The following is a 14,430-nucleotide window of genomic DNA, read 5'->3' as shown; positions in this document are numbered from 1 at the left end:
CACTTTAGCCAACAGAACTTGTTCGACACTCATGCATTCTTCGTGGTGTTTTTTTGCTGTGATTTTTCCCGACGACTTGGCTTTTTAAGAAAGATTTTGATAAATGTTTGATATCATTTTGACCCCAAGAACTCCTAGATGATAAGTACATCTTGACCCCGGCTAAGTTTTCGTACAGATTTTCAATTGGTGTAAGTTGTGTATGGCAGCTTTACTTTATAAAGCTTTTACTTTATAGGTGTGACCTAGATGATTATTCAAAACGATGCATTTCTATTAAGTTTCCAAAAGAAAACAAAATAAATAACGATGTATTCCCTTTATGGTTTTTTTTTATTTGTGTATCATGTGTATTTAATTCCCAATTTAAATGATCATAGAAATACAGAACAAATAAAACTAGTAGGTAAACAGTAAGGGGAGGGGGGCAGTTTGATACACAAAAATTCAATCTCTTTTCAGTAGACCTTAAAGTATTATATTTGAATATTTATTTTGATGTGTGCATTGGCTGATATGTCATTTTATATTTTGACTACGAAAAAATCGCAAAAACTGGCGAGGAATGGAGATAAACTGATTTTAATAAAAAAAATTTTTTGTATCATTCTGCCCCACCTATGGGGCCGATTTCAATACATTTTTGTCCCATATAATATAACAATCGGTGTAGGTCTAACTCTGCTTAAAAGATGGCGTTAAGCGGAAATGGCAGCTGAGGTCTCTATTGGAGTACATATTCTTTGCTGTTTTGCTCTATATTCCCATAAATTAATTTACTCTTTGCTCTATACTCCAATACAGATAATGCAGAAATTTTGATATGCATCATGTCAAAATGATTTTTCCATAATTATCTGTATTTCTATTGGCAGAAAAAAAAACATTTTAAGAAATTATAAATATTTTTATTTTTTTTACAAATTTTCAATTACCTATAAAATTATTTTAAACCAAAATTACTCTAAATAAAATTGTAATGGGTACTAGATTAAAAAATATATTATTAAATCAGGTATTGTAATATTTTAAATAGTTCGAGTATAATTATTAGGTTATCAACCAAATATTTTGTTAATTTTCAGACCAATAATAATTTGTTTAAAAACGAAATCGTTCGTAAGTATGATAAAATGCACATTACCTACAGAAATAAACAAAATATATTCACAGTGAACCTATCTTACAATTCCATTCAAAAATTAGAAAAGAAAAATTTTAAACATGTTTCAAAAAAACAAAATGAACAAGTTGCTTTTAATGTTGACCGGAATACTTTTCTAAAAAAAGTTATTGACAATATTAAAGAAAAACCAGAGTTGAGAAACGAACCAAAGAAAATAGTGATTGATTTTAGTTCCCCTAATATAGCTAAACCCTTTCATATGGGTCACCTAAGATCAACAATAATAGGTAACTTTGTTGCTAACATTCATGAATATTTTGCCAATGATGTAGTGAGACTCAACTACCTGGGTGATTGGGGCACTCAGTTTGGTCTCCTACAGTATGGCTTAGAGTCACAAAATATTGCTATAACTCAAATGGATAATCCCTTAAAGAAGCTATATGAAGTCTATGTTGAGGCAAATAAACAATCTGCATGCAATGAAAATGTTCTGAACAAAGCTAAAAAGTATTTCTCAGATATTGAACAAGGCAGAGCTGATTTAGGTAACTGGAGAAATATTCGTGAAATAACTGTAAAAGAGCTTGATAAAGTATACCAAAGATTGGGTATAAAGTTTGACGAATATCACTGGGAGTCTAATTATAATGGCGAAGCCATCAAAGGCTTAATAGCAAATTTAGAAGAACAAAACATTGTTACAACAGAAGCTACTGGGGCAAAAGTAGTAAAAGTAAAAGACAAAAATGTTACTATCTTAAAGAGTGACAACTCCACTCTATATCTCTCAAGAGACATTGCAGCTTTATTGGATAGATATAAAAGGTATAGATTTGACAAAATGCTGTATGTTGTTGATAATGCACAGACAGACCATTTTGCTACTGTGTTTGACATAGTCAGAAGACTTGACAAAGATTGTACGACAGGCTGTGAACATGTAAAATTTGGTAGGATCAAGGGTATGAGTACAAGGACTGGTAATGTTGTATTTCTGAGTGATATATTGGATGAAGCAAAAGAAAAAATGTATTATAAACAAAAAAACTCAAAAAGTAAATAGGCTTTTTACCTTTATTTATGCTTTTTTGTTATTTAACATATAATATGGTTTTCTTTATTTTAGATACAAGAAGTTCTGCTATCAATGAAGAAACATGTGATATCTTGGGATCAACAGCTGTAATCATTAATGATTTGAAACAGAGGAGACAAAAGGACTATATCTTTGACTGGGACAAAGCTTTGCAGAGTGAAGGAGATAGTGGAATTAAGTTGCAATACCTTCACTGTAGGCTCTGGAGCTTAGAGTCCAAATCTGGGGTAGCCCTACCAAATGAATGTGACCCTAGTTATCTAAATGAAGAAGTTATAGTTGATGTTGTAGCTGAACTTGCGAGATTTGACGATGTACTTAATAGAGCTCTTGAAGAATATGAACCATGCATAATTGTTAATTATTTATTTAAACTCGCGCGACATGTTAATAGGATGTTTAATGAACTCCAAGTAAAAAATGTTGGCAACGATCTTGGTGCACAAAGACTACTTGTATTCCACTCTGCAAGGCTCACTATAAAAAAAGCATTAGATATTTTAGGAGTAAAAGCCTTGCTTGAAATGTAATTTTGTTTATTGATTAGGCTATTGTTATTATTTAAGCATCATAATAAATTATACTAAAACGTTTTTTGAATTAATTCATTGTTTGATTTTTAATTAAGTACATATCTATAGTTAAAAAAAAATGTTAATACAAGCAGGCAAAATAGTAGGTAAAACCCCTTCCGAACATGGAAGAGTCATACAAAGTTTAATAAAGAGAATTTGCTTGTTTTATTTTTGTAATTACAGGAAGGATAGAACAAATTCTTTGCATTTGCAATTTTGCATATTCAGTCTCAGACGAATTTCCCTCGGAGTTTGTATAGCAACTCTATAAAAGTTAAATATTCTCTATGTTGACCTAGAGACCATAAACCTAGAGACACGTCGATTGACGATAATCGTTCCCAAATTGGTGGGAAAATTTAAATATCTACTAAAACTCTTATATTTACTAATATTTATGTTAAGATATTGTTAAGTATAAAAATACTTAAACCCTCTAAGTATAAAAATATTTGAACTCTACCAGTATTTTATCAAATTAAAGTAATAGCTAATCTCAATTTAATAATGTCTCTACGACCAGAAAACTGCTCGGCTGTTCTCGTCACCATTCGGGTCTCTATGCGTTGACGTCAGAATTATTGGACCGATCCTGCGTCAAGTCGGCACATCCGGCAATCACGTGGTGTGTTTAGACCAATCACAGACGATTGTCTCTTTATAGGCCGACATTTTCTGACAAGCGTAGAAAAAGTTTTCATCAACAGCCGCCATTTTGCGCTGGAGAGACTGAGAAGTATTTCGGAATTTGTCGTGTAAATTTTCTGTTTTTTCTTACATCATTTATCATAAACTTTACCATTCCGTATATTTTAAAGTGTTAAGTGAAATCGTGTATTTAGATAGGTAAAATAAGGTCCATTAAGTAGCGAAATCTGGTGATATTGTTTTCATTTATTGTACTAGTTCCGTCGGAAGATGGTGAGAGGGTCTGTGTAGCTCTTCGATTCGGAGCTTTGTAATGGCGAATACATAAGTGAGAAATTTTAATATGTGCCTTCATCGGTTCGGAAGACATCGAACGATCGGGATGTGGGTGAATTACGTTGTGATGGATGACAAATCGCTCTAAAATGTTAATTCTTGAAGATATAAGACATAAAAGTGTTATTTGAATCGGCGGGCCGAAATATTCACGACGGCTTACGTTTAGTAAACAGAGCCATGGCCGATCATCATGTGGACGAGCCGCCTAACAAGCGGGCAAAGATGATCCGGGACCCTTTCCAGGGTCCCTCGGACACCGGAGGTTAGTACTTTTGTGATTTTACGAGATTTTTGAAGTGTTCAAACTCTGCTGTCAATATTACAATTCTGTGATTTTTGACATTTTGCCGTCGCTCTTGTTAGCGCCGTGCAAGTTTTGCGTCGTATTATTGTTTCTCGAGCTACGAGAACAGAATCGAACGCTTAAATACACTTCTCCTTGTATTTATTTCGTATATTTTTAATATTTTTGTGTTATGATAAAATACTACGATACATTTGTTACATCTTGGTCAGGACCAAATATTACGTTTTCACGTCAATCAAAAAGTTTTATGACAAGTTATTTGTTAAAATACAACAAGGAAGCCAAGTAAAAACTGAGAATGCTTATTTTTTTCCTTTTTAAACACATTTGGTTCAAGTTTCACATGGAAACATGGCAGAGCTTCATCTCCAATAAGTATTTTACAAATACTCCCAAAGTTCTCTTTAATTCATCATAATTCTTATCTAAAATGAAGTTTCATTAGTGAGACACAAAGTTGTACTGAGTAAGAAAGTGTGTTTTATACATTAAACTTGATATTGACTATTGTTAACAATGATTGGTGACCTACATTTGAGTTATGTTTTTGTAACAACCAAACACTCTTTAAAAACTTAACGCAAGTAATCTATTTTTGAGGCATTTTAAAGCTCAGTTTGTCACATTATGTAAAATATAAAGTTCTGTGTTTATTAATATTATCATAACTTTTTTATTATCTTAGTTGTACAAACATTATTTTGTCAAAAAATTCTGTATAAATTGAATTGTAAACTTATACTGGCTTGAACAGTATATTCATTGTACTTTAAAATAATATTTAAGTCTGATATGATTTTGAAAGCATCAATAAATTATAATGACTGGAACAGCCCTTATCACTTACTCTATAAAATACTTCTAACATTGTGGCAACAAGACATTATGTATATCTTTCTTGTAGTACTACTTGATATATTCTATTCATATATAATAAATTAAATTAAATCAATTACTCAAAATTAGTTAGTTTAGTATTTAATAATTTTATCATAGTTACTGATTTAGTTATAGACAATATAACCGTGAGTAGAGTGTAGAGCTTGAAAAATTTTTACTTGAACTATCAAAATTATATATATTTTACATGATCTATTTATTGTTTGCATAATTTATGTAAATATTAGTAAATACCAAGAAAACTGTGCAGTTTTAAGAGTTGTACACAACTCTATATGAAATACTGGAACATTTAAGGACAGAGTTGCAATCTTTGTGGTTTATGTGATGTGTAATATGTAAAGTAGCTATTAGATTAGGTGGATAATATATAAACTACTTTTGAATTGTGTAAGAAAGAAATAAATACATATTTGGATACCTGTGCGCCTAGAATGTGCTCTACAAGATATCTTATAAAAAGATATAGTCGGCTCACTGCTGAGTTTGAGTCTCCTCTCAGAATGAAAGGGGTTAGACCAATAGTCCAACAAGCTGGCCCAATGCGGATTGGCATACTCCAGAGCACCCTGTATTGTCAACTAATTGTGGTGGCTCGCTATTTTGTCCCATTGCATTGAAGTCAGAGTGATATTATTTAACTGCTATGTGTGAACAATGTCTATTTTTCTACACAAAATATGTAGTTTATGCATGCAAGGCTCAGACCAATTACCTTCTACATACCTTGCTAGAAATTTACCCCTTTGTCAAAAAATATGAACATGATAAAACATCTATAGAATTGATGTTTCATTGTGTTAAAATTCCATGTGTGTGTATTACAATTTAAAATTTATAGTTATAAGTAGTAAGGACACAAGATATATTTATTGGTGTTAAATATTTTCGTTGTGTGTGTGTGATTACCTTGTATCCCCATCAATAAATGACAGACAATTTTGTTGATGAATTTGAGGTGATACAAGTCCAAAAGGCAATTGGTCTGAGATGCTAGGTTTACTCTAGTAATTAATAATAAATTGTTTAACAAACAACTAAAAACCTTTTACTTGTTGAACCAAGAGTCGTATACCAAAGGCAGTAGCCCATGTTGCAATGCTCAATTTCTTGGGAGGTAGATTATTTTCATTTTTATGAACATGATGTTACTGTCTGAGGCCCATCTAAATCAATGGAGTTGTCCTAGATGATCAAATAATATAACAAGTCTTCTTGGTGTTTGGGTCACACAGAAAAAATTAAAAAAGGTTTTAGCATGACCTGTATTGTGCTGTGCAGTTATTTTAGTTTTTAAGTATGTGGTTATTGTTGAACGGCCAAACATTGAGTATTCAAACAAAGTTAAATAGTTTTATAAATAACTAATTTTAATTATTATGAAGAATAAAATTTTGTCAATTTAATTTGTTAAGTTTTCCATACATTAATATTCTTTGATGCAGAATAATTTATATAATATCAGTGGATATGAAAGAGTTATCATTGTTTATAAGTTTGATATTTACATATTTTTCAAATATGAAACATCTATACCCTTCAAATAGTATGTGTGCAATAGCATGGAACAGGTGACAGTTGCCTGTATGACATTCATAATACATACTATTATCGTGAATCACAATAAACTTTCAAGAGTCATACTAACTGTCACCCGCACCATGCTACAGCACACAACTGTAATAAATGAATTGTGTAATGACTGACAGATTATAGGTTGTACACATTTCTTACAAAAGATTTGTCTCTACACTGAAGTGGAAAGAGCAATTAGGTGAAATTAATGAAAGGGACAATGCTCCCATTTGTTTGCATGCTTTTTAAAATCAATGTGACTACTCAAAATTTCAAAATATGTTGACCGTAACATAAATATACTTCTCATCAAAAAATTCGAAACAGTCCGCCTAAACAGTACTTGTGGACTGTTTAAATTTTTTTGATGAGAAGTACCTTCTAAAGGACTAAAATATATTTAGTCCTTTAGAAGGTTGGTTGGTAAAAAAAAGTAATATTATATTTACTAAAAAAAAAAATATGTCAAATTTATTATATATGCACAAAATTTTGACCTTACATTCCTTATCAGTTCTCTACTAATACAAGAGATACCTTGTGACAAAGGAACTGAAAATTTCTTGACATATTTGTTTGATATAATATCATCCATCCTTTTAAAATTATTATTTTTTGAATCAATCACATTTTTTAAATTAAATGAGTGTTTCAAAGTTGGTTTTTAATAAACATTCTAAATTAGTCAGAAACATCTTTTTAACAAAAAGGTTTAACCAACTTCTAAGTTGCATTATACACTAAACAGTGAAAAATTACATTGTATTTTTGGAAATAATTTATGCTACTATCTGATAATGGAGCTTGCTGTAGGTAAACAAATTAATGAAATTGGTACAGCAGTTTTGTCGAAAAATCTTTCCTCTTTAGAATATTAGTATAGGCAAATGGTGCTCTGTTTCAGCATAGATTCCCACTTTACATGCAAATATTGGGATAAAACTCAGTCTAACTATTTACATCTCTTCACCAAATTTCATCTAGATTTGTTCAGTTGTTCTCAAGTTATAAATTTTGTAAGCAAATTGACTTATATTAAATTCGTGATTGTTATTTTTTAGATTCTGGGTTCTCCAACCTGGACATGTTTGACCTAGAGAAAGATCTTCCTGATGAGTTGATGGGTTCCTGGGGAGAACAGCCCGGTGTGGCGGGGCCCAAGCCTCCAGCGCAAGGGCCCGGTCCGGGGGGCCAAGTGGCCCCACAGCAGCTGAACGGGGACGACCCCACGGCTGCCATGCAGAGACAAATAAACAATCATCTTATGCAACAAGTGAGTATCTGGGGCTGATGGAGCATGGACTGCTTTCTTTCACACAAAACTGATGATAATAAAAATAATTGTTATATTGGACCACTATATGCCGATTGATTAACACATAAATAGAGGTGTCTGTAATCTAAACACAAGTACTATTTGGCTCTATTTTCACATTGGTTGAATATGACCACCCTCACCGTTTTATTATTCATAATGTACTTACAATAATACAGTACCCTAAGCTAATATTAATTTTTAATTTATACTTGTAGTTTTAGAGTGTATTCTTAGTATAAAGAGAGGTGGCTGTTTCAAAAATTCTTGTAAAGTAATTGAAATTAAGTAGTTTTTTTTCATGAACAAATAAATATATCACACCCCTTATAATGAAAGAACACACTATCATGTAGAAAATTTCACTTAAAAGCTGGCCAATTGTGCTTTAACAGTTTTAGAATTGTTGGTAAAGAAAATTATACCTAAAGGCCTTTAAATATAGTTTAACATTCTATAAAATCCCAAATTCCGAACAAATTCAACCTTAAGGATTGAGTATTTTGCTTGCTAATTGTGCATCCACTTTTTAATAGGAGATCGATGATCACACCTGAAATAAGTGACAACAATAATTCTGTTTAAGATTACACATACATCGCAATAACATACAAGGAGTATGGTTATAATTTTGTTTCCATTTAATAATAATAGTTGGGCCATCTATTAATAACGACAACCTTGAGACATCTATGTAGGTACCCATTTAGGCTAGTATTTTATATACCGGATTTCAGTATTAATGGTTTCCAACAGGGAATTTTTATTTGATATGCAGTTGGATTATACAACCATATAATATGTAAATCTACTGTTTAAAAATAACACTGGCTAATATAGTACTGTAAAATATATAACATTGACTCTTAGTAGTGATGCTATATCAGCTCAGCCATAACTACAGCTCCTGTGGATAAAACTTGACACCTGGCTCTAATGATGTTTGTACTGTGTTTGTATAGTTGTGTTTGGTGTCAAGTTATTGCACACGAGTTGTATAATAACGGCCACTTGGTTAGATTATAGTCCAGTGACTGATCTTTGATAGAGTTTAAGAAATGTCCAATAATAATTTAAGGCAAGGCAAAATATTGAGACTAATAGGTACCTTTTAAAATTAATGCTTTCTACTAATGCCAGTGTGCATGTGTTGATTTAACAATGTTTGTAGACTATTTTTTTTATTTTTAATTTAGAATTAAAATATTACATAAATATACTCTATTATCTGCCCACTTTAATATACTCGCAAAATATTAAAGTGGGCGGATAATTGTGCCTCTGAGTATATATATTGCATAATATAAACCAATTCTAATGCAAACCACAGTACCACCTAAGACAATTTAGTATTTGATTTTGACCTAACAAAGAAAGCTTTTTGGGGCAAAAAATTTGTTTCCCTACCAAGCTCATTTACAACCAATTAAATTGGTTAGTTGCATTTTGTATCCCAGTGACAAATATTGTCAAGATTGGTATCGCAAAGCAGAAGTGACACATCAATTTTCGTTCTACGATCGCAAGCGCTTCGAAAACTAGAAAAATGTATGGGAATGACAGATCTTGATCACATGACCTGTCAATAGCAAATGTCATTACCATACATTTTTCTAGTGTTCGAAGCGTTAGCGATCATAGAAAGAAAATCGACGTGCCACTTGGCTAGGGGGGCTGTATTTATAAACTAGTTTTAAGTGATTTACTTTTTAGTATCATATGCTAATGATTTGTTTTCGTGTGCTGGTCTTTTCACAGGGCAACAAGAGTGGTTTAGTCGGCCACAACAACCCACTGGGGTTGAGTCTAGGTAGTAAGAGTCCAAATTTACAGTCACCGCCCAATGTGTCTGTCTCCAAGGATCTCATGGGCAATATGCATCAGCAACTTATACCAAATACAAGCCATCCCAACCAGTTGCATTCATCCATGCCGATGAGCTCTATACAAGGTTAGTGAAATATTTAAAATCATATTGTGTACATGAACTTAGTGTTATTTATACAACACATTGAGGTTTAGTTTAAATGTAAAAAAAATATGAAAGACCTTGGCCTGATTACTACTGCATTAAGCTCTAAGTCAGAATGGGTTACTAAAAGCTGGGCAAAGAGATCAACACAAGCAGTGAAGGTGAATATTGAGTTTGAAGTTTTTAAGAAGCCACTTAAATCTACGGTCATGTTACAAGTTGCTGGAACTGCTTGGCGATTTTTCTCTCCCACATGTTTGACATGACACCATGGGTACGGTGACAGTTCGTATCACTCTTGACAGATGGCCGCGATTCACGATTCACAAACTGTCACTGTATGTTATCTGAAAAAACTTAAATGATAGCCATGATATGTTTCATAACCCAATAATGTCTCCACCTCATCAAATTAAAAATGAAGCCTTGATGTAGGTCGCGAGTGCGAGCGCATGGCGTGTGCGTATTAGGAATTTCGCGGCGCACCACGTTACCATCGAAAGAAACGTACGCGTCCGCTTGCACTCAGGACGAACATTGTAGAGTGTTTGTTTTGTCGCATGGGCAATATGCTGTCACTCAATACTTACATTTTGTAAATATACCTGCATAGTATAAAATGTCTGATAGACTGATTTTTGATGCCTCCCAAATCGTCGCATTTTTCGCACCTCTGCTGACATTGATCGTTTATTCACGACTTGAAACAATTCCGGATCAGATATCCACTGTTTTGTTGCCTCTGCATAAAGTACATTGCAAGTAGACTATACTAAGCAGTTCTAGCACAGTCTTAACAAGAAAATAACAGAATTGTGTTCTGTTGCTCACTTTTGGTTTTTCCATTTCAATTTTAATAAATTTTGTTCAAAGTAGAGACACTCGATTTTTATTTTTTAGTTTAGACAAACAAATGAACACATACAATGTAGCTTTGTCTTTATACATATAAATTATGTTGTTTGTCCTTGATTCTTTTAATCAAATTTGCACACCATGTGCAGTTTGATCCAACTTTTAATATTACGGAAATGTGCATGCCATGTACCTGTATTTGTTTGTGCAGAGCCTTGTGTTTGTGTTTTTTTTTTAGATTGTAGTTGTGTAACTGCTGCAACAGTCACTTGTGGACCAAATGAATAAATAAATAAACTTGTAAGGTAGCTTATAGCTTAGGGATAGAAGTAGTGTAGGTGAGGGGTAGGGTAGGGGTAGGGCAGAAATAAGTTCACATAGTAAGTAGTTACAGTGCAAGTAGAGGATGACCAGTCTCCACAATAGATAGAGAAGTGAAAGACATTTCTCTTCACGAAATACGTCGTTAAATACTTGTTGACTTGAAAACAACGCAGCGTCGCAACGTAATTCAACGCGTTAATGGGGCATCGCTATTAATTTGGTACATTTCGTGTCCAGGTGGTATGAACGTGGCGAATGTGGGCAACATGGTGGTGACGAACAGCAGCATGTCGGGCCCGGGCGGCATGCTGGGCGGCGGCATCATCAACAACGTGAACAAGCAGCTGCCCACGCTCATGGCTAACAGTCACCACCCCGCGCACGCCGCCCACGGCCAGCCGCAACACCATCCGCACGCACAGGTGACTTTTGACGTCTGATTGTTTGATTTTTTTTTATTATACTGCCTTTACGGCTCTAACTTCTAGTTTTTTGTTGGCTTGGCTGTTTTTTCAAAATATTATTTAGTCAACTTGAAATCATATCGCAGTAACTTTGTCAGTTTTGAGTTATGATCTGAAAAGTGTAAAATAAAATTAAAATTAATTTCAAACGCTTATTCACTTGATAGTTTGTCTTTTGTTTGACTTATGCCACTATTTGAGTGGAGGTGCGATATTTATTTTACTTCATAAAAATAACAACATCCATATTGGTTGAAAACGTCGTTGTAATCCAATGTTAAAGAAACATTATTTACAGGCAATGCAGAATGGCCCACTCGCCGGAAGAGTCGGCGGTGGAGTGGGCGTGGGCGTCGGCGTCGGTGTGGGCATGCAGGCGCCCATGCGCACGGGACTGGCGCACGCGGCGCACGCAGCGCACGCGGCGCACAACACGCACGTGGGGCACGGGCACACACGCATGGGCGCGCCGGGCGGCGGCGGACACCCGCTCGCGCCCTACCACCCCGCGTACGGGCAGCCGGCGGCGGGCGGCGCGGCGCAACGCGCGGCCGGCGTGCGGTTCGGGCCGCCGCCAGAGGCGGGGGGCGGGGCGGCGCAGGCCGTGCCCCCCGCGCCCTCCCCTCAGACGCCCGGCGCGCCTGCCGGTGGACAGGTATTGTACTGCTATATACTATTTTTTTATGAGCATTTCTGTCTAGTAGACCTAACATACGACCCATTATATATGAATACGTGAAGATAAAATATTCCATTATAAATATTTATTTCATTAAATATATTTATTTTAATTTATTTAATACATTCATTCACACTTACATACACACTTACATTACATACAATCATAATTTCACACTCACAAATTATTATATATAATTTTCACTATTAAAATTAATTCACGCGCATACTCGAGTGAAGCCCGTAGTATGCGGCGCGGCGGCTGTCTTACGTCACGCGCTCGGCGCTCGGTGCAGTTGACATTCGATGCCTACCCACCATTCGCTCTCGGTGCGTTCGAATAATAAGTTTGACTTGCGCATAACTTTTGTGATCGTATTGTATTTACTAGTCTCATTGTGTATTGTAACTGCCTAGTAATTAAAGGTTATCTAAACTTTACTCGTGTATATATTCCATCACTGCTAACCACAACAAAGCCTAAATATGAACACGTGCGCGCAGGGCATCGCTATCTCCTAGACCTAGGTCCATCGGTAGTGTTACGAACGAATTTGCCAAGCTATAGCTACGTTGTAAATTGATTGGATTGTTTGACGGGCAGTCGCAGCCGCAAGCGGCGACGCAGGGCGCGGCGGGCGCGGCGCCGCAGCAGGCGGGCTCGGGCTCCATCGCCGACCCGGAGAAGCGCAAGCTGATCCAGCAGCAGCTGGTGCTGTTGCTGCACGCGCACAAGTGCCAGCGCCGCGAGTCGCAGGCCAACGGCGAGACGTGGCAGTGCACGCTGCCGCACTGCAAGACCATGAAGACTGTGCTCAACCATATGATGTCGTGTCAGGTAACACGATTGCTGAACTTATATGTTCTACTTCTTCTTCTTCTTCTTCTTGATGTCGCGGCTCTGCAGGTCTTCTTGAGGTCCTGTATCACGTTGACCGTTACCGATCTATTGTGGACTGATATCCCCTCCAATACTGGTTGCTGCCAGGTACAGCAGCAGTTTAAGTTATATGTTATAACCACAGATTAATCAATAATATACAAATCGAGCGTAAGGAACTCGACGGTTTCGTAACCGCTCCAAATTCAAATTTCGAAATTCAAAAACTCAAAAACATTCTCGAGTCAGTACGACACGAACCGTTGCATCAGTAATTTTCAATATTATTCAAGAAAGATGGAGTATTTTTTATTGGTAATTAATGATTTTTATACTGATTTACGTAATTGTTGTTAGTGTTAAATTTTGAAAGACAAATTATGAAAAAAGTTTGTATATTGTGAAGGAGACGCATGACGTTTGATTTTTTTTAATGGGTTTCACCGGCTTCAGTTTGTTGCTTGTAAAGACTCACTCTGGTTACTCTGTGGTTAGAATTAAGTTTATAAGACTTGGCTCTCTTACTGTGCCCCTCGTGAAAAAGTTCAAAGTCAGTTAGCGAACAATGGAGTTGTCTGCGTGATCAAATTAGAAAAGAAAAGGAGATCCACCAAGATTATTATGCAGATTAACTAGTATAGCAATCAAGCAAATGTGACCAAAGAACATTACTCGTGTATCATTGTCATTGTCATCATATCAGCTGATGAACGTCCACTGCAGGACATAGGCCTTTTGTAGGGACTACCACACATTACATGATCCTGAGTTGCCTGCATCCAGCAAATTCCTGCGACTTGCTTGATGTTGTCAGTCCACCTGGTGGGGGTCGACCAACACTGTGCTTTGTTTTGCTGGGTTGTCATTCAAGCACCTTGGGACCCCCAACGTACATCAGCTCTTCGAACTATGTAACCCACCCATTTCAACTTCAGCTCAGCGATTCGTTGAGCTGTAGCTGTCAATGGTTTTGGTTCTTCTGCGGATATACAGACAACGAACACCACTGGACTTCATTTAAACAGTTGTAAAATATTTGTAGGCGGGGAAGAACTGTGCAGTACCTCATTGTTCGTCTTCGAGACAAATCATCAACCATTGGAAGCACTGCAACAAAAATGACTGTCCAGTCTGCTTACCACTCAAACAAGCGGACAGGACTAGAACAAACACTATGAACCGTGAGTATTTTTTTAAATTTTTTTTGGTGATATATGTATTACCCAAAAAACTAAGATGGATTTTTTTTTAAAAAGCTTTCTTTAACATTACCTAACTCATGAACTAAATGAATCATTGTTTTAGAAGAAAATCTATTCATCTATATGTTGGTGGCTTTTGTGCTAACTTCAGTAGCGCTCTTCTGTAATTGT

The 14,430-nt window shown here is 35.5% G+C and overlaps 2 protein-coding genes across 4 annotated transcripts in view; both read left to right on the top strand.

Moving 5' to 3' along the window:
* Positions 1–858: 858 nt before the first annotated feature.
* LOC112047544 (probable arginine--tRNA ligase, mitochondrial) lies at positions 859–2,829 on the top strand. 2 transcript variants are annotated; one of them, XM_052881934.1, is made up of 3 exons: positions 859–1,015; positions 1,086–1,954; positions 2,256–2,393. In XM_052881934.1, the coding sequence occupies exons 1-3, from the start codon at positions 980–982 to the stop codon at positions 2,278–2,280; spliced, it is 930 nt and encodes a 309-aa protein (XP_052737894.1). In that variant the 5' UTR covers positions 859–979; the 3' UTR covers positions 2,281–2,393. The 2 variants fall into 2 exon arrangements, with proteins under 2 accessions (XP_052737894.1, XP_023940452.1); XM_024084684.2 differs by having other exon boundaries at positions 860–1,015; positions 1,086–2,184; positions 2,256–2,829.
* Positions 2,830–3,493: 664 nt separating this feature from the next.
* LOC112047417 (histone lysine acetyltransferase CREBBP) overlaps positions 3,494–14,430 on the top strand; it is a 42,000-nt gene continuing 31,063 nt past the window's right edge. For both annotated transcript variants that reach the window (XM_052881933.1, XM_052881932.1), the window contains exons 1-7: positions 3,494–4,049; positions 7,631–7,842; positions 9,643–9,835; positions 11,273–11,457; positions 11,798–12,154; positions 12,782–13,015; positions 14,100–14,238. In XM_052881933.1, the coding sequence (XP_052737893.1) occupies positions 3,965–4,049; positions 7,631–7,842; positions 9,643–9,835; positions 11,273–11,457; positions 11,798–12,154; positions 12,782–13,015; positions 14,100–14,238 (1,405 nt within the window). In that variant the 5' untranslated portion in view covers positions 3,494–3,964. The remainder of the gene's footprint in view (positions 4,050–7,630; positions 7,843–9,642; positions 9,836–11,272; positions 11,458–11,797; positions 12,155–12,781; positions 13,016–14,099; positions 14,239–14,430) is intronic.

This window comes from Bicyclus anynana, chromosome 6 (assembly GCF_947172395.1).
Source record: "Bicyclus anynana chromosome 6, ilBicAnyn1.1, whole genome shotgun sequence".
In the NCBI taxonomy this organism is placed as follows: domain Eukaryota; kingdom Metazoa; phylum Arthropoda; class Insecta; order Lepidoptera; family Nymphalidae; genus Bicyclus; species Bicyclus anynana.
Note: the sequence above shows the minus strand (reverse complement) of the source record. Positions and strands in the feature narration are given on the sequence as shown.

What these genes read in the sequence shown, in the direction of transcription:
- LOC112047544 (XM_024084684.2), top strand. Translation starts at nt 980, where the DNA reads ATGGGTACTAGATTAAAAAATATATTATTAAATCAG. An exon ending in AAAATATATTATTAAATCAG is followed by an intron (nt 1,016 to 1,085) that starts GTATTGTAATAT and finishes GTTAATTTTCAG; the next exon opens with ACCAATAATAATTTGTTTAA. An exon ending in TAAACAAAAAAACTCAAAAA is followed by an intron (nt 2,185 to 2,255) that starts GTAAATAGGCTT and finishes TCTTTATTTTAG; the next exon opens with ATACAAGAAGTTCTGCTATC.